This window comes from Euphorbia lathyris, chromosome 4 (assembly GCF_963576675.1).
Source record: "Euphorbia lathyris chromosome 4, ddEupLath1.1, whole genome shotgun sequence".
Taxonomy (NCBI): domain Eukaryota; kingdom Viridiplantae; phylum Streptophyta; class Magnoliopsida; order Malpighiales; family Euphorbiaceae; genus Euphorbia; species Euphorbia lathyris.
In genome coordinates this window covers 62,291,534-62,310,805 of record NC_088913.1, presented here as the reverse complement: position 1 = coordinate 62,310,805, position 19,272 = coordinate 62,291,534, and the positions used below count along the sequence as shown (strand labels likewise).

General features: G+C 36.7%; 1 protein-coding gene and 1 non-coding gene across 7 annotated transcripts; both read right to left on the bottom strand.

Moving 5' to 3' along the window:
* Positions 1-227: 227 nt before the first annotated feature.
* On the bottom strand, positions 228-11,180 carry LOC136227947 (cyclin-L1-1). Of its 6 annotated transcripts, XR_010688334.1 has the most exons (10): positions 11,000-11,180; positions 10,032-10,213; positions 9,846-9,927; positions 9,505-9,645; positions 9,225-9,394; positions 7,980-8,250; positions 7,446-7,863; positions 4,918-4,984; positions 674-709; positions 228-577 (listed from the first exon to the last, which is right to left on the bottom strand). XR_010688334.1 is itself a non-coding variant. In XM_066016751.1 (9 exons), exons 2-9 carry the CDS (start codon positions 10,181-10,183, stop codon positions 507-509), a joined length of 1,341 nt encoding a protein of 446 aa, XP_065872823.1. In that variant the 5' UTR covers positions 10,184-10,213; positions 11,000-11,180; the 3' UTR covers positions 228-506. The 6 variants fall into 6 exon arrangements, 3 of the variants coding, with proteins under 3 accessions (XP_065872823.1, XP_065872824.1, XP_065872822.1); XM_066016751.1 differs by lacking the exon at positions 4,918-4,984; XR_010688333.1 differs by lacking the exons at positions 228-577; positions 4,918-4,984 and adding an exon at positions 5,325-5,448 and having other exon boundaries at positions 689-709.
* Positions 10,873-10,950, bottom strand: LOC136228343 (small nucleolar RNA Z199). Its single transcript, XR_010688668.1, has one exon. It is a non-coding gene; the product is annotated as a small nucleolar RNA Z199 (small nucleolar RNA).
* Positions 11,181-19,272: the final 8,092 nt, after the last annotated feature.

The following is a 19,272-nucleotide window of genomic DNA, read 5'->3' as shown; positions in this document are numbered from 1 at the left end:
AAAAAAAAAAAAATTAAAAACCTTAAATTTCAATGATGTTAGGATAAAATTGCTTTTAGCTTCTAACATTAAAAATATTTTTGCATCTTATCCCAATTCCCAATCTCCAATCATTTGTCCAATCCCGTTAGATAAACGGAGACAAATACATATTTGAGTCCTGATATGATATGCTACATATGAGGATCAAGTGACCAACAAGAACAGGTCTGGGAGAAATTATAGGAAGCTGTTCCAAGTAAAGCTACTTTGAACTAACAACCAATGAGGAGCACAAATGTTTGTGGGCGTAGCTCATGTGGCCCCGCAACACAATTGTTCAAATCTATATCTGGATAAAAATTCCGTACGAGTAAACTAACTAGTATTTTCATCTAAATTTGAGTGCCACTATTCCTCAAACTAAAACATGTTACAAATAAACAAGTCATGTACAACTTTTAATGTTTTCTGACAACTGCTGTGTGACTTGGAGTGGTGAGTACACACAAACTTCAGGCTTTTGTTTACGCATATGAATGATGTCTGTGACGATCCTTCTCCCTTGAAGTATACGAGGAAGTGTGGTAGTCACGATCTGGAAACGCAGCATTATCAGGCAATAGTAAACTTATAAATTACAAAACATAATTGAAGATAAATCATCATCTCTCAAAGAAATTCAGATACATACCACGTGATGAATGATATCTTGATTTCTCAGAATGTCCTGCATTAGAAAATCAGTTAGAGATTGCTAAAGTTGCTTCCAAAATTCATCAAGGTAAAACATATTTGTAAGCCTCTGAATTTACATGTTTGTGCTATTGAGAAACTCAAATTTCAACGTCAATCTATTAAGCCCCTTAACTTTATAATTTGAACTTATTAAGCCCTTTTAACACAAACGTGTGAACGCCACAAAAAATTGCATGATAGAGCTGGGTGGAAGTTATTTTTACCACAAATGACAGGTATGCATTATAGAAGGCATACGGTAGAGAGCTCAAAAAGAAAAGGATCAATAGGTTTCAATTTAGAAGTTCAGGAATTTAGTAGAAGAAAAATAATGAGGGGGTTTAATAGTGAAATGATGAAAGTGTCCATGCTTCTGATAGGTAAGCTTACACGTATATATGCAGCAATGAAAGTATGGATGTAGTAAGAGACTCATGACTAGTAAGGAGACCCATGACCTATACAGACTCAACAGACAATAATGAAACTATAATGAAATACAGACTTACAGACTTATAATTTAATCTGTAACACTCCCACTCAAGTTGGAGCATAGATATTTATCATGCTCAGATTGTTACAAATATAGTTTACCCGAACCCCATTTAAAACTTTAGTGAATATATCTCCAAGTTGCTCATTCGTCCTGACATGGACTGTAGAGATGATATTTTGTTCTCTCTTTTCTGGGACAAAATGGCAATCTATTTCAATGTGTTTGGTACTTTCATGAAACACGGGGTTCGAAGCAATATGAAGTGCTGCCTGGTTGTCGCACCATAGCTTAGCTAGAGTATTGACCTTGAATCCAAGTTCACACAAAAGATGGCGAATCCACATAATTTCACAAACTGATCGGGACATAGCTCGATATTCGGATTCTGCACTAGAACGAGATACAACTTGTTGCTTGTTGCTCTTCCAAGAGACCAAATTTCCTCCAACGAAAACACAATAGCCTGTAGTGGACCTTCTATTGCCCTTATCTCCTATCCAGTCTGCATCGGAGAAACATTGAATCTCAGTTAACGAATCAGAAAAGCATTCAACTTGGGTATGACCATGATTCTTGTAAAGTATTCCTCATCCACGAGTCCCCTTTAAGTAATATAAGATATATTCAAGTGCAGTCCAGTGATCACGGGTGGGAGAAGACATAAACTGGCTAATGACACTAACAGAATAGGCTATATCAGGTCTAGTTACAGTCAGATAGTTCAGTTTTCCCACTAAACGCCTATATCTCCCACGATCTTCAAATAACTCTCCTTCTGATGTAAGATGCGAATTCAGAGTCATATGCGCACTCCATGGCTTAGGTCCAGATTTTCCTGTTTCTAACAACAAATCAAGAACATATTTTCTTTGAGATATGAAGATTCCTTTCTTACTCCTTGATACTTCAATTCCCAAGAAATATTTTAGAGCACCTAGGTCCTTGGTATTAAATTGACCATGAAGAAAGGATTTTAGGGATGAAATTCCTGAAACATCACTTCCTGTAATAACAATATCGTATACATAGATGACAAGGAGAATGATGCCCGATGCAGAATGTTTATAGAAAACAGAGTAATCACATTTACACTTCTTCAGTCCAAACTGTTCATTGACTAAACTGTTGAAACACCTTTCCACATGATTTTGATTTGACAAAATTATTTATGTGAATGATAAAAATATTCCAACACATTAAATTTAAATGCTTTGATTTATTCATACTAATGTGTTTGTTCAATGTTGAGTTATTTGATTTATAAGACATTAAGATAAATGGCCCAAAGGCCCAAAAGAGGAAGTCAAGCCCAAATCAACAGATCAAAGCCTCACGGCCCAAGAAGACTCAAAACGCCGTCGTACTGAGTAAGGCGTTAGCCCAGCAATAAGAAGGATCGAGAAGCCTTCGACCAAATAGCTTCAAGACGAAGCTGCTGAGTTGAGCGACAAGGTTGTCAGGTCAGCGGCTGAACAGAATGAACTTGGAGACAAAGTATTTCTACTTTGGGTAAAGCTCAGAGGGCGCAGGAAGCTGTCTGGAAGACTTTGCCGTAAATGTGGGAACATTCTGTTTCATCTGACGAAAAGCTGCTGAGCACTGGCGAAGACAGAAGATACAAGAATATGATTGGCCGAAGACGCTGAGCACGTACTGAGTGAAAGCGACAGGAAGCCGTTTGACTCCAACGGTTATTTCGAAATTCGAATCACCGGTGCTTGAAGTGTCACTATAAATATGCCTTTCAAATGCTTCATTCGATGCAGATCTTCAATCAAGTCGAAACGCTGACCAAATTCACACTTGAAGTTCTGTGAGAAAAGCAAAGCAAATCTTACACCAATTCCAATCATTGTGTAAAAGTCTAGAGTGATTTCATTCATCTAAAGTGTCTTAGCAATTGTTGTTTAGGACAAACACTTATCATTTCTAGAAGAATAGAAAGGAGAAGCTGAGTACTCGGTTATAGTACTCAGCGGTAGTTATAGGAGTGAGTAGAGGAATAGAGGAAGGTACTCTTGTATACTCAGCTTCTGTTGTAAAAGGTTTCGTGCTCTACCTTTAAAGAGCTCAGTAGAGGATTCAAAAAGCTCGGAACGAGTTCCGGAAACTGGACGTAGGCGGAGAGGCCGAACCAGGATATGTCTGCTGAGTAACATATTTCTAACCTTTAAACTCCTTTATATATTGCTTGCTATAAAACTGACTAAGTAACGAACTCACGCTGAGTTGAGTGCACTAAGAAGCTGAGTTCAGGAATAGACTTAAGTGTTATCTCCTGACTCAAGGAAAGAAGCAGTCTTAGTCACCAGTTGACTAAGCTTGTGTCTTAAAACTACTTAGCACCGCTGTGTAAACCTTTTCTTAAAGAAAAGAAGTCAGCCTTAACGGACAAAATTTTAAATAGTTCCTATCCCCCCCTTGGAACTAACCTTGTCACGTTATACGAGACCAACATAAACTTCCCGAACCATGTTCGAGGACTATGTTTCAAACCATATAGAGATTTACGGAGACGACAAACTTTCCTATACTCCCCCTGAGCAACAAACCCTGGTGGTTGCTCCATATAGACTACTTCGTGAAGGTCCCCGCGTAAGAAAGCATTATTTTTATGTCCAACTGGTGTGAGGGCCATTGAGAACAGGCTGCTAGTGAGATAAACAACCGAATAGAAGCCACCTTAGCTACTGGAGAAAAATGTCGGAGAAATCCACCCCTTAGGTCTGATCATACCCCTTCGCGACAAGACGAGCTTTTAAACGAGCCACAGATCCATCAGAATTGACTTTAACAGCATACACCCATCGACATCCAACAAACTTCTTCCCAACGAGCAAAGTTACCAGATCCCAAGTATCATTAGCATCCAAAGCATTCATTTCTCCTATCATAGCATCACGCCAACCAAAATATGATAAGGCCTCCTTAACGGACTTAGAAAGAGAAGTAGAGTCAATGGAAACAACAAGACAACGTGAAGTCGAGGACAGTTTATCGTAAGAAACAAAAGCCGAAATTGGGCAAGTGCATGAACGCTTACCTTTGCATAGTGCAATAGGGAGAACAAAGTCATCGGAACTTGTGTTAGATGGTGGATCCGATGGCAAAACAGATATTGTAGGAGGATTCTGACGTCTTGAATATACATGAACAATTGGCGGTTTAGGCAGCTATGTAGGCACATGCAGTTGAGTTTGGTGGACCTATTACCTAATAGACTGACACAGTAACATCGTTTGTAGTAGCAGGTATATCAGATGATGTGGGAAAGAAGGAAAGACGTTCCATAAATGTGACATCGGAGATATCAGATACTTATTAAGAGAGGGACAAAAGCATCGATATCCCTTCTAAAGACGAGAATAGCCAAGAAAGACACATTTGAGGGATTTAAGGTCGAGTTCAATGACTTGTGGGCGAACATCCTGAACAAAGCAAGTACTTCCAAAAATCCTTAGTGAGATAGAAAATAATGGTTTGTTAGGAAAAATAGTACCATAAGGAGTCTCACCTTGTAAAATGGTTGACAACATTCGGTTGACAAGGAAACAGACTGTCCAAATTGCATCAACCCAAAAGTGTTTGGGAACATGTGTTTGAAATAAAAGAGCTCAAAGATGTTTCAAGAAGATGACGATTTTTGCATTAAGCAACACCATTCTAAGACAATGTATCAACACATGAAGATTGGTGGAGAATACCATTATGAAGCATGAAAGTTTGGAATTGTCCAGAAAAGTATTCTTTAGCATTGTCACTTTTTGATGTCTGCACAGAAACACTAAATTGAGTTCGAATTTCAGCACAAAAAGCAGTAAAATAAGTAAATAATTCGGAACGATTTTTCATTAAATATAACCACATAGCACGTGAAAAATCATCCACAAATGTAACAAAATACTTGAAACCAGAGTTAGACATAACCAAACATGGTCCCGAAACATCAGAATGAACTAATTCAAAGGGAAAATTGAACCGTTTATTGACTCTTGGAGAGGAAGACACGCGATGGTGTTTAGCAAACTGACACGACTCACAATTTAAACTAGATAAATTTTGGGACTCAGGACACAACTTCTTCAAAAAGGGTAGAGATGGGTGTCCTAACCAACAATGCTCATCAAATGGAGTGGATACACTGGAGCAAGCAATAGGTCTTCTAACATGAGTATCCAACATCTAGAGACTCCAGATTCCCATCCACTACCAATAATCTGCTTCGTCAGGAGATCCTGAAACAAACAATAATCGGGAAAAAATGAGATAGAACAATTGAGGGAGCGAGTAAGTTTGATCACAGATATCAAGTTAAAATCAAAACCAGGTACATTTAGGACAGATGAAAGAGAAAGCGTAGGGGTGGGTTTAATAGTGCCAATGCCAATTACAAATGAAGTTGTTCCATCAGCTAGGGTGACATGTGAAGGAACATTATTAGAATACAACGAGAAAATTTGAGAATTACCTGTCATGTGATCTGTGGCACTAGAATCAGTGACCCATTTGAAAGAAGATGAAAGGAGGCATGTATTTGTATTACCTGACTCAACAATTGTAACAATAGACGATGATGAAGGCTTTGAAGCTAACCTTTCCCGGTAGTTGGCATACTCTTCCGCAGTAAGAGTGTAGGATGGACCTGAGGAAGAGGATGTGGCATCGATGGTGGAAAAATGAGCAAAACGATTCCTCTTCGACTTGTTATGTAATTTCTGACAATTACGTTTGATATGACCGAGTTCGTGACAATAATAGCACACAACTTTTCTTCCTTCATCAGAAACTTTCACGAATAAGGGCGAGCAAACCCAATCTCCTTGCTGAAAAGTGCGCTAGATACAGGAGCCACAAGAGGAGCTGAAGGTGTTGAAAAAGAAATGTCACTCCGTAGAATGCGAGTGCCTCATTTGCATCAGGAATTTCAGTAATGGACAAAATTTGAAAGGTGACAGACTCATAATTTGATCCAAGTCCACATAAGAAGCTAACGACAAACATTTGTTCCCTTTGTTTACGAAGCACCTTGATATCAGTACCCAAAGGTAACAATTCATTCAATTCTTCAAAAACTTGCTTAAGCTACATAAAATGTCTTCACGGGTTGACCCTTTCGATCAGAATGATAAAAAGCTTTACATACATCGATTACACGCGACATACTGTCACTGCCAGCATATAAAAATGCAAATAATCCATCAGTTCCTTAACATACAATGTCGCGGCAAACTTACAATGGACGTGTCAATCGAGTTCTTAATTTGAATGAAGAGACGAGCATCATCTTCTGACCAATCCCCATCCTCTAATTTGGGCTCATCAGTCAAGTGTCGACCCTTTCTAATACTGCGCAGATAAATCTTCACAGTTTTAGACCAGTCCAAATAATTTGAACCATTCAATTTGTGTTCGGTGATCTTGTGAGATACATGAATAATAGTTTTAGGGTCTTGTTTTCGTTCATCAGCCATGACACTGGATTCACAAATAGATAACAAATACCCCCCCCCCCCCAAAAAAAAAAAGGCCAGCAAGTAGTATTCAGAGACAAGAACAATCACACAACGAGGAAACCAGCAGCAGAAGCTTCCAAGAAAGAAGGAAATAGCCCAGGCAGTAGAGAGTGACCAACAAACATCCGAAAGTTGGAAGAACCGGAAACTAACCAAGTAGGGAGGCCGGAAGTCTAGACGTCGGAGGAGAAAGCTGGAGGGTCGCGAGACGCGCTTCAGTTCCGGTGACCGGACTTATACGAAAACGCCGACCGGGAGGACTTGCTGCTGGAGTGTGCTGTGAAGCAAGAGACCCCAAAAAAGAAATGTCCAACTGTTCTGTACTTGGGACAGAACAAGACAAACCAGATGTAGTGGAAGAAAAAAAAAATTCAAGAACCACTACTCACAAGGGCAGCTCTAATACCATGAAATGATGAAAGTATTTCTTACTTCATGATTCTGATAGGTAAGTTTTACACATATATATACAGTGATAAAAGTATGGTGTAGTAAGAAAACCATGACTAGCAAGGAGACCCATGACCTATACAGACTCAATAATATAACAGACTCAACAGACAATAATGAAACAATAATGAAATACATACTTACAGACTTATAATTTAATCTGTAACAAATAGCACAAATATGTAAAGTTAGGGGCTTAAAATTGTTCTGTGAAATAAAAACCATAACACAAAACAAGTACTACCAGCCAAGAAATTCAGTAAACTTACCTGAATCCTTTCCTCTTTCCTTTGAACGATGACTTCGATCCTTTGCTTTATCTCTATCCCTTTCAGGCTCCTCCCGATCTCTTTCCCTGTCAGCGTCTCTTCCCCTCTCCCGATCCTGGGCCTTTCTATCTCTATCCCTATCCCTATCTCTCTCCCTTTCCCGGTCCCTTTCTCTCTCCTTGCTCCTGTCCCCACTTGCCTCTGCTCTGTGCTCAGACTTGGATCTTGAGAAGAGCTCATCTCTTGCCTCTCCATCAGCAGGTCTGAACTCATCATCACTCTTCTTAGAATCTTTAAGCTTGTCTACGGCTGCTTTTACTATTGCACCTTTTGAACCCACAGATTCTGCCCCACCCACACTTGTAGTTCCCTTAGAAGCATTAGAATCATTAGCTGGTGAGGTAGCTTGTGGAACTTCCTACAGAAAGAGCAGCGGAAAAAGGGAAAAAAAAACCTCATAATTAAGATGATATTTCACATATATTTAAAGAAATTTGGAGCAATCTGCAATATTTGAGCCAGGATGAAAACTACCTTTGAAACTGGCTGTATTTGTGAATCCAAAGACTTGTTAGAAAATGAAAAATCTCCATCCTTGCAGACAGACATGTACTTTGCCTTGGGAAGGCTGTACAGATGAGCAAGATCTCTGCAAACTTCATCAATCCCAGATTTATCTGCATCAAATGCTTTCCACCATGGTGGATTCTCAGGAAGGGGTACTTGGAATCGACGTGCAGCAGCATATATAACACCACAAGCCACAACCTCACTCTTAAATCGGACGCACAAGGTTGTGCGCAAACTGTTAGAATAATTAGATCAACACAAAATAAATCAGAAAGCTAGACATTAAGCCCTAGAGGTAAAAAAAATGATACAATGGTTTTATTTAGAAATAAAATAAGTAATTGAAAAAGAAAAATGATAAAAAAAAAAAAAATGTTTCAAAGAGCAAATCCATCAAACTTGATCAACCATTAATAGTAATCCTACCAAGATGAATTGGTTGGGGGATGAACAATAGCAACTGAGATCTTTTTTTGCTTTATTTTATTTTACTTAATTCTCGTCCAACTAAAATTTGTTTTTTAAAATCAATCTATTTTTCTGTAGCATGTCTCTTTAAAGCGAAACTAGAATTCAATTTTGCTTTCTTCATTTCCTTTATCCTTGAAACACTATTAACCTAGTGAAGCAATTTATGACCTGCAATAAAAATTCCATCCATCATCTATCCAGCTTGGTTATAGCCATAATTTATAACTAACTCCATCCAAATAACCACTCTCCACACAAGTAAAAGTAATCTATCGGCTGAATTTCATGCTAAGTACAAATCACTTATAGGAACTTATACTGTGGTAGAAGAAAAAATTGAGCAACATTGAAAAGCCTTAGAATGCAAAAGGAGTTACCAGTACATAAAAAGGTTAATGACACCTGAGTGAGTTTCTGATTAACACAAGAAAAAGATTTGTTATTCACTCCCAAGGGCAAGGAAAACCGGAATAAAATAGACAGAACTTCATTGAGAAGTCAATATGCAGTTTTATGTTATACGAATCATGGCACATTAAAGATAAACAAGAATGAAGTTAAAAGTCTGAGAGTCGAATCTCAGATCACGACTACTTAAAATGTGATTCTCATATATAGGCATAGTGTAGAATGTGATTCTTATTCCTTAATTGTTAAGCTACAAAACAATGGAGGATATAAAATCCTCATGCCAAAGGATATATTAAAATATAATAAATAAAATATTGCCTGAAATACCTATCATTTGCAAGATTCCAAGCTTCTTGTCTCAATTCCGGAGGTGTTCCAAGGGGTACAAGGTAATTTGATATAAATTTGTGTGGATGCTCGACATGGCAAACAAAACCCATCTCTTTTAATATGTGCCTTTCAGTTCTGCTCAATTCCACCTTGAGCTCCGCAAATTTCTTTCAGGAGAAACAAGGTGGGCAATATAGAAAGAAAGTTAAGCCAAAGAAGAATTATTCACAATTGAAGGGAATAGCAAATTCCTAATAAAGAAAATTGAGATCCCAACCTTCGAATTTAGGTCCAAGAATTCAACAGGTAAATTCTCCCGCCTGCATTCCATTCTGTGGAAAACAATAATAACTTGTCTAGATTTTCTGGGGTTTTCCTCTAGTTTGGAAGCGAGCCAAACACAACTAGCAGCAACTTTCTGTATAACATACATTTATCACATTAGAAGAAAAGAATTGAGCTACATTTTGGACTGCCATCACTGAAAAATCAAAAAATATATCTTCCTTAGCTGCCAAGATGCAGAATAAATTCTATGAAGTTTGATAAAATGCAAAAGTCTCATAAAGCCATGGAATTGCAATCTTAGCCAGAAGAAAAAGGAAGAAAAAGGATTACCTTTACGTTGAAACGGGCGAATGACTTCTTGCAGTAGAAACGATGAAATAGAACTTGACCAGTGGCCATTACAGCTTGAGGTCTGTAAAAACCAATATTAAGGATCCCAGAAGAAAAACAGGCATAGAAATTTAGCATAAAAAAACACGAACCAAAAACAAATTTAACAAAAAAAGAAGGCAATACAGTTTGAGTAAAATGCCGCTTTCTTGAATCAGGTCACAGCCGTAAATTCTGAGGATAGTTTCAGTAGCTTCATCTATGCCGTCTTTCCTCGACGGGGAGTTATGCAACTGCTCATCCGTGAGATAAAAGTTATCGATGGCCGTATAAATCATGGTTTTCCAGAAGAAAATTATGTCAATTAACTGCAGAATGAAACAAAAGCTAAATCAAAATCACCAAAATAAAAATTACTGTTGACCACACATTTAGCAAGTAAGAAAATATAAGAGTTTAAATACCATTTTTACCCTTCATATAAATTTCTCTCCTTTACCTTTTCTAAATCCCTAATATTCTGGGAAGATGGTTTTGCATGGGTAAGGGTTGTTAATAGGGTTTGATGAATGGTTAATTTTGTTTTAAAATTAACACTCCAATTTGGTGTTAAAGAGGGTTCAACACTTTGATCAAAACTTTTCCATTCCCTTCATTATCCAAACAAAGCATAATATTCTCTCCATCTTCTTCATGAATAGCTTTAAACCACAACATCAAAATTATCGACTTCAATATTTTCCTTAATTTATAAGTATTGCTCTCATATATAATGTTTAGCTTACCATTCATGCTATCAATCAGAACAGTGTGCATCCCCCACATCAGGCTCATAATTAAAGAATATAAAAGAAAAACATTTATCTAAATTTACTCAAGAAACAAACAGAAAAAGGTTCAAAACAGAATCGAATGAATGAAAGAGAACAGACTGCGCTAAGTATAAAAGCAGTCATGGTAAAATCAGTAGTACGGACCAATTAGGTTACTCATCATATCTCATAACACCCAATTCATGCGCAGAATCAATCATCAGAGACTTAAATAACATGAATCGTGGAACGAATCCATCATACTGTTGCAGTTTTTTTCCCATCGCTTGATTATGAGAATGCTACCAAAAAAAAAACCTAAAATTAAAACAAATAACCTACCTCTCGTAGTCTCCTCTTTCTTCTCTCAGTCCTCTGCACTGCTTCCTTCGGTCGTTCTCCTCCTCGCTCGTGGCTCGCCGGCGTAGTCCGTCCGATATCCGAGCTCCTCAGTAGCTCGTAGCTCGCAACTCGCAACTCTCTTCTCTCGTTCTAATTTCTGCGTCTTGTATAAAATACATCACTGGAATCTAACATTTACCCAAATCTAAAACGTCATATTCTTTTTTAAGTTAACAGGGGACAAACGACGTCGTTTGCCCCTGTTAATTCTATTCCAATTTCCTAATTTATTTTGGGATATGGTGCAAATTTTGCCACTAATATTGAAAATGGTGTAATTTTACTTATAATTTGATAAATAATTTATCAAATTGCCATCTATACTTTCCATGCGTGACATTTTATTATTTATTGATAACAAATCACAAACAAATTTATGGATAGATGTGAAAAATAAAAAATATATTATATTTTGTACGAATTCAACAACCGAATGAATATTTTAAATCAACCATGATTTTTGTTGAATTTAATGTTGTAGCTTTTAGTAGTTTTTTTAACTCTTTACGCATTTTCTTTTAAATTAGTCTCTTTTTATTTATTTTTAATAACAATGTTTCAATTTTTTGACAAATTTTTAGTGAGTTACTAGACTCAGCCACTAATTTATACTTCTAGCTCCGGGAATTGACCGAACTACCATTTGCACTAAATTTGAAAAAACTCAAAACCTCTCAAGAACCCTATACGATTTTTGCTCAAATTCGGACAAATTAGTGAACCGAATCATGGACGGTGACAAAAGCCGTAAAGGGAAAGCTAAAATGGTAAGATTTACCGTATTATTTCGTTGATTTTCGCTGTGATTTGAAATCAGTGGGATTTTTTTTTTGTAATCGCCGGAATCGCAGTCGGGCGTATGAACATCACACCCGACATGTGGTTCCGGCGTGAGACAATCACGCCCGACCAGTGGTGCGGGCGTGATAGCCACATGCCCGCACCTAAGGTCGGGCGTGATGTTCAAACGCCCGACCTAAGGTAAGGGCGTGATTAGCATACGCCCTTTGTTTTTTTTTTTTTAAATATTGATATTATTTACATTTAAATTAATGTAGTTCAATTTATAATTTCGTGTAATATTTATTTACATTTAAGATTAACTTCAGTATAATTTTTTATTAGACGGAGCGGCCTACTAGGGGTGGGAAATCCATCCCGTCGTCTGCTCGTTGTCTAGATATGGACGACGAGGATGATACACCACGCCACACGAAATTGCGTGGTATAGATATATCCGGTCATAGGTGGAGAGGGGCTGCGACGGAGCAGGTGAGGAGGGTGGCGCATGTGGATCAGCCCGATATTTATGGAGGATCGGAGGGGGCGACAGATTTTACTGATAGAGAGCCTGATAGCGAGTATGTGGAGGACTATCTGGCTGTGGTAGCCCAAGCAGTGCGACAGTCTGCCTCTGCACATGACCGCGCCAGTGAGGATAGTGATGATCAGCCGACCCCGATCAGACAGCCGACCCAACGCGTAGGAGGTCGCTTTGCCGCTACAGGTATTTTTTTAGTATAATTTTAGTATAACTTAATAATTTTAGTATAATTTAATAACTTTAGTATAAATTTAGTATAATTTAATAATTTTACTATAATTTAATAACTTTAGTATAATTTTAGTATAATTTAATAACTTTAGTATAATTTTAGTATAATTTAATAACTTTAGTATAATTTTAGTATAATTTTATAACTTTAGCATAATTTTATAACTTTCAGGGACCAGCAGACGTCCCAAAGGTAGTGAGGACGAGAGCTAGCTAGTTAGTGGACCAGTGGATGGGGGGCTCGTTGATGGTTCCGTGATTCCTAGTTTTCTAGGACATGTTGCCTCACAGATGCTGACAGGAGAGATTAGGTCATTTCTGACATGCTACAACAGATCGACAACATGCAAAGATTTGTGGCAGTGGTTTTCTAGTGCCCCACCCGAGGTAAGAAGAATAATTTAGTTTGTCAACATTTATTATAATTTGTATTTTTAACTATAAACCTCAAAAACATTCAGTAATTGTTTATGTGTCATTTTACAGCTGCAGGAGATGATCGAGAGGACTGGTTTGTCTCACCTTCCACACATCATGTTTAAGAATCTCGACACTCCGCTGTTGACTGCGTTTGTGGAGCGGTGGCAGCCTGATACGAACTCCTTCCACATGCCGTTCGGGGAGATGACTATCCCGCTACATGATGTCTGGGAGATTCTTCGGATCCCGATCGATGGTCAGATGGTGTCCGATTCTCCCACTACTGACCGGCTTCATGCCATATGCATGGTGATGTTTGGGGTGGATCGTCAGCACCTTCTGGCACCGACCAGTCATTTATGGGGTGGTGGCGGTGTATTTGTTGATGCTGTACACAGGCTTGTCACCAAGGGTAGGGATGACGCTACACGGGCCACAGCGTGGATGTGGCTTATGCTTGGATCCACCTTGTTTGTTGACAAGAGTGAAGATAGGATTAGGTCGGCGATTCTTGCTGAGGTTTATGGCGGTGTTAGAGGGGCAGCTGGATTTTCATGGGGGTTTGCTACACTTGCCACATTGTACCGGCAGCTGGGGATAGCGAGCAGAGGAGACTGTTCTGGTATATGCGGTTGTTTGACCCTACTACAGGCGTGGATATATGAGTATTTTCCGGTGTTCCGGCCGCATAGACTAGCTCATATGATCCCAGGTGACCGTGCCCGTGCACTTAGATGGGAGGTCGGGGTACCAGGCAAGACGACCGCCCGACTAGATACCATACGCGGGCAGCTGGACCGTATGACGGCAGCAGAGGTATTTTATAAAATTTTAGAATTAATTTATGTATTACAGTAAAACCTCTATATAGGAATACGTTTGGGATCGGACAATTTGTATAACAATTGGGAGGTTATTCTTATATAGAGTTTGGTACCCAAAAAAAAAAATCAACACTTAAAGTTTATAAATTTAACAACAATAAGAACTCTCTAATTGGAAGAGTTTTGAGTTTAGTTTAATAAAACAAATTAATGTTTAGCATATCAAGTCTACGAGTTTTATTTCCAATACCTAAAGAATTGGAAGAGTTTTGAGTTTAGTTTCCAATACATAAAGAAAAGAGTTTTATGGGAAAATGGTAAGAATTTATAGTTAAAGTTGGAATTTGTGTGCCAACTCATATTTAATCTCAATAATTTTTAAATTTTTTAATAAATTTTGTTTAAATCCTTAATACATATATACATTATTTACATAATTATTCCTATATAGAGGTATAGTTTCTAAAGGTGGGACTTGGATTATGTATAACAATTAACATTTGGGAGGTTATTCTTATTTATAACCGGCTCAGGTTGGGACCGAAATTTTTTATAACAAATTGGAGGTTATTCTTATATAGAGTATTCTTATATAGATTTTTTGGTGATTTATACATGCGGGCGTGAGGTAATCACGCCTCACCTTAAGGTGAGGCGTGATTACCTCACGCCTCACCACATGGTGAGGCGTGATTACCTCACACCCGCGTGCCGAGAGAGGTTTTTTTCCCCAGTTCCCACCTTTAACTCATGAAAGGGCATTTTCGTCCTTTCACGGGGCTAGGGGTGGGAATTTGGGGCTGGGTTTAACAACACCCATTTTTTATCATATAGTAATTACAAAAAACAGCAAAACGTCATCTTGGTAATTCTCTTTTTGGTAATTGAGTATCTAATCTTTTATTTGAATATAATAAGTCTAAAAGAAACACAAATTTAATAAAAGAACTCAACTTGACTTTAAAAATGTGTAAACTATAAAACAACTAGATGATTTAATAAAATCAAAGCAGAGATATTGATAAATTTATAATTAAAATGAAATATTCTCATAAATATCATAGTGAGGAATGTGGATCGGTCAAATGAAAATTTAGATGATGAAGAAAATTATATTAGTGATTATAATGCTAATGATTTGATCAGCAATGTTCACATGCATCTTAATGACCAAATAAATTTGGTTATTCACCATTGGATCTAGGCTTACTAAATCTTAGGATGTTTTAAATCTCCACTGTAGGATTCTAATAAACTTAGATCTAACGGTGAATAACCAAATACTACATGGTCATTAAGGTTCATGTGATCAAAATCGATGATTTGAGTGAGGCAAATGATGTTTCTTATATGTCAAGTGAAAATTTTGAATTTGTAAAGAACAAATAATTTCTCTCAATGATATTATGATCCTAGACATTAGGAAAATCTTGATAACAAAAAAAGAAACATCTTAGTTGAAAAATGACATATACGAAAAGAAAATTTCAATTTTCCTTTTGATAACCTTTGTAGACATTTTTCTCATGCTTTTTACGCTAGAAAGCTAAACACTGGTGAGATTTATGATAGAAAATGGGTTGTGTATTCTAAACACGTGGAAATTTTTTTATTGCTTTGGTTATAAAGTGTCAAATCTAATACAAACGGAAGTTTGTTAGCAAATTTTGGATATAGTGATTGGAAGCATCTTAGTGAGAGACTTAGACAATGTGAGAATAGTATTGAACATATGACTAGTATGAATATTTTGAATGAATCGAGAGTTCGATTGGATAAGAACATAAAAATTGATAAAAGAAACTGCAACAAGAGGTTATGAATGAGTTAATCTCGCTTTCAAAGCATCTGCAACCACATTGGTCTTTCTTGGATGATAATCTATTATGCAATCCTAGTCTCTAATAGCTCAATCCATCTCCTTTGTCGTAGGTTCAACTCCTTTTGTGTAAAGATGTATTTCAAACTCTTATGATTAGTGAGAATCTGAAATGTCTCCTCATGCAGATAATTTCTTCATACCTTTAATGTGTGGACGATTGTTGCCAACTCTAAGTCATTTGTATTGCAAATTTAAGAAAATCAATAAAATTTATTGCAAATCTAAAGAAAGATTTTCGAAATATTTTAAAGAATTTTTTATGTTTTTTTTTGTAAGAGAATGAGTTTAAACCCACAAGCTCCTGCTTTTGATTTCAGAGGTGTGCCAACTGAGTTATGCTCCTTTGGTAAATATTTTAAAAATTCATTTTAAAATAGTTAATTAATTAATATAACAAATTTATTTCTGTAAGCCGAGAAATAGCAATATACTTCCGAATAATATACCCAATGAATCAATTAGTGTGACATGTGTATGTTTCTCTAGTTAATAAATTTTCTTAAATTAAAAGAATACCTATCAATTAGAGTTATTTGTTTATGTTGTTTTAGTTAAAAAAAATATAAATTGGATGAGTTTCTAATACTTAATGTAAATTTAAGAAAAGTTGGTTAAATCTTCTAAGTATCCGCTCTATCTAAAAAAGACTTGATTAGTGGCAATAAATTTCACATATGTGTATTGGCGATATTTTCGAAATATCCTAATTTTCAACCTTGATACGTGAGTAGAGTTAAAAAATGATAAAAATAATGTGGGCGTACCAGAGAAGCTAGTTCTCAATACGGTAAAATGGTAAATAAATGAATAAAATAATTGTGTTTAATGACTTGACTTCTAACAAAACGATTGGGCGAGAGCTACAATGACTGAAAATAAAAAAAGCTCTCTTAGGTCCCCAGTGTCGCTTGACAGGTCGATCGGAAAATAATTTTTTCTTATACGGGTACCGAAAGTAAAAGCAATAAAGACACAAAGATATAGTTTTTTTAATTTTTCTTTTCTTTTTTAATTGATTTTGTAGATCTTTTTTTCAATATTTTTGTGTTACACTTTATGAAAATAAAACATAAAAATTACAACTAGCAAATATCACTTGAAGCTAGCAATTCAAAAAAACAATGCAAGATATAAAGCCTTAAATTAAAAATACTTGTAACAATACGTACGAGATTAAACAAAAAATAAACAAACTTGTCGGAGACGTCAGAGTGGCCGTGGGTGAGGCTTGGAACATTGTGGAACTTGGATTGGAAATCGTTGCGTCGTTCGAGTAATTCTAGATGAATTTGGAATGACTTAAAAAGTTCAGGGACTGTATCAATACTTTGCCATTTTAATGAATATGAGCAGCAATTTCTGGAAAAATAGTGATTTTGTTGGACTTTGGAACTCAATTTTGAAGGCTGTAGAGATCGGATTTGAGTGAAACGAAAGCTAAAATTTAAAGTTTGTGTGTAATTGAAGGATTTGGAAGTGGAATCCCGAAAAAAGATTGAGTAACGAGCTCAGAATAATTTTTTGAAAATAGCTCTAACATAATAATTGTTTGATGGTTGGAAACCAAAAACTTGATTTTGTTTTGTGAAGGTTACTTAAAGGACAATTTTGAAGGGTGTAGAGGGTCGGTTTTCACGAAATAAAGGCTGAGATTTTGAGATTTGGTGTCACTAAAGGGATTAAAATTAATTTGGGACGAAATGATGGAACGAGGAGCTGGGAATAATTTTTTAGAAAAGTGGTCTCTAGAAAGGTTGCTTGATTTCAATAATGAAAAATTCAAAAGCTGGTTTCTGGGTCTTCAGGATTTATTTGAAATTAATAAAAGTTTCTAAATGTGATTTGGAATAAGGGTGTAAACTAAGAATGACTTGAAAATGTGGTTTTAATGATCTTGGTTTCAGAAAAATTGCTTGAAAGCTTTTGAGGAAGATGATAATGGTGAATTTCAATCTAGACTAAAAGAGTTTGAATTGATTGATGGGCAATGTTGGTAACGATTAAACTAAGAGGTAGCAAAAATCAGATTGAGATTTGAATGAGTAAACCAAGAGAATTTATGGCTTGAAGTTTCTGGATTTTGAGAGCTTTGTTTGAAAATTTGAGAGTTTGATTTGGAAAAGTAGGTTGAGATTGATCAAATTAAGCTAAGGTCGAATTTGAGAGGCCGAAGATTGATAATATGATTCGAAATTGGATACATTGATTTGATAAGTTTTTGAGTTTTGAGAACTTGATCTGGAAAAAGAGGCTGAGATTGATTAAATTGGGCTAATATGTCGAATTTGGTAGGCTAAAGATTGATAATATGATCCGAAATTGGATAGATTGAATCTGAAGTCAGATTTGTTGATTGATTTCAAAGTTGGATTTTGATTTGGGGGGGGGGGGGGTTGATTGGGAATTTGATTCGATTTGGAATGAAGAAAATGAGCTATATTTATAGTTTTTTGGGCAACTAACTACATTCCACCACCCTTGCTTTTCTCCTCCACCATGTCTATTACCTTCCATTAGTTAAGGATAGATCATGGATGTATTTGAAGCTAAAGAAAATGGACCGAGGGCATGAAATTCGTACATGGTGTGTTTGCTATAATTTTCCCAAAATTCCAGGTAGCAGTAACCTTTGACGGGGGTCTCCTGGCTTCAATATGAGTCTATTTAATCCCCATAAGGTGTCGTTTGAAAGTTAAGTGTTGAAACACATTTCCACAATGATTTTGATTTGACAAAATTATTAAATCCCTAAGATAAAACATTCCAACACATTAAATTTAAATGCTTTGATTTATTTGTTACTAATGTGCTTGTTCAAGTGTTTAAGTATTTAATTCACAAATGTTGAAAGACATTAAGACCAAAGCCCAAAGTCCATTAAGCAAGGTCAAGGCCCAAGACAAAGTCAAAACGGATCAAGGCATGTTGGAACAACTCAGCCCAGCAAGAAGAAGGATCCAGAAGACTGGATATCTCCTTCACAATGAAGCTGCTGAGTTCAACAGACAACGCAAAAGTTGACTCAACCAACTTAGAGACAAAGCTAATCCAATTAAGGAAAAGTTCAGACGCAATAGAAAGCTATCGACGAGACTTTACCATAAATAGAGAGACAACCTGACGCTTACTAACCAAAAGCATCTGAGCACTGATCAACACAAAAAATGCAACGTTCTCACTGGCCGAAGACACTGAGCACTGAGGAATGAAAGGGGCAACAAAGCCATTTCCCTCCAATGGTTATTTCGAAATTCGAAATCACTGAAGGCTCAAGTCTCACTATAAATAGGCCTTTCACTTGCTTCATTCGATGCAGATCTTCACCAAGTCGAAACTCTGACCAAATTCTTACTTGAAGTTCTGTGCCAAAGCAAAGCAAAGCAATCTTACACCAATTCTTATTCTTGTGTAAAAGACTAGACTTTAGATCATTCAAGTGTTCTGTGTATTTAGAACAAAACCTTTATCAATTCTAAGATTTTTAGGAGATACCAAGTTGCTCGGTTTTAGCACTCAGTGGTAGAATAGTGTT

Bases quoted from the DNA above. Each gene is read 5' to 3' on its own strand.
- LOC136227947 (XM_066016750.1), bottom strand. From the start codon at position 10,183: ATGATTTATACGGCCATCGATAACTTTTATCTCACGGATGAGCAGTTG. The intron at 7,864-7,979 runs GTAGTTTTCATC...CTCTTTCTGTAG, and splicing joins AAATACAGCCAGTTTCAAAG to GAAGTTCCACAAGCTACCTC. The intron at 1,716-7,445 runs GTAAGTTTACTG...TCTCCGATGCAG, and splicing joins GGAAAGAGGAAAGGATTCAG to ACTGGATAGGAGATAAGGGC.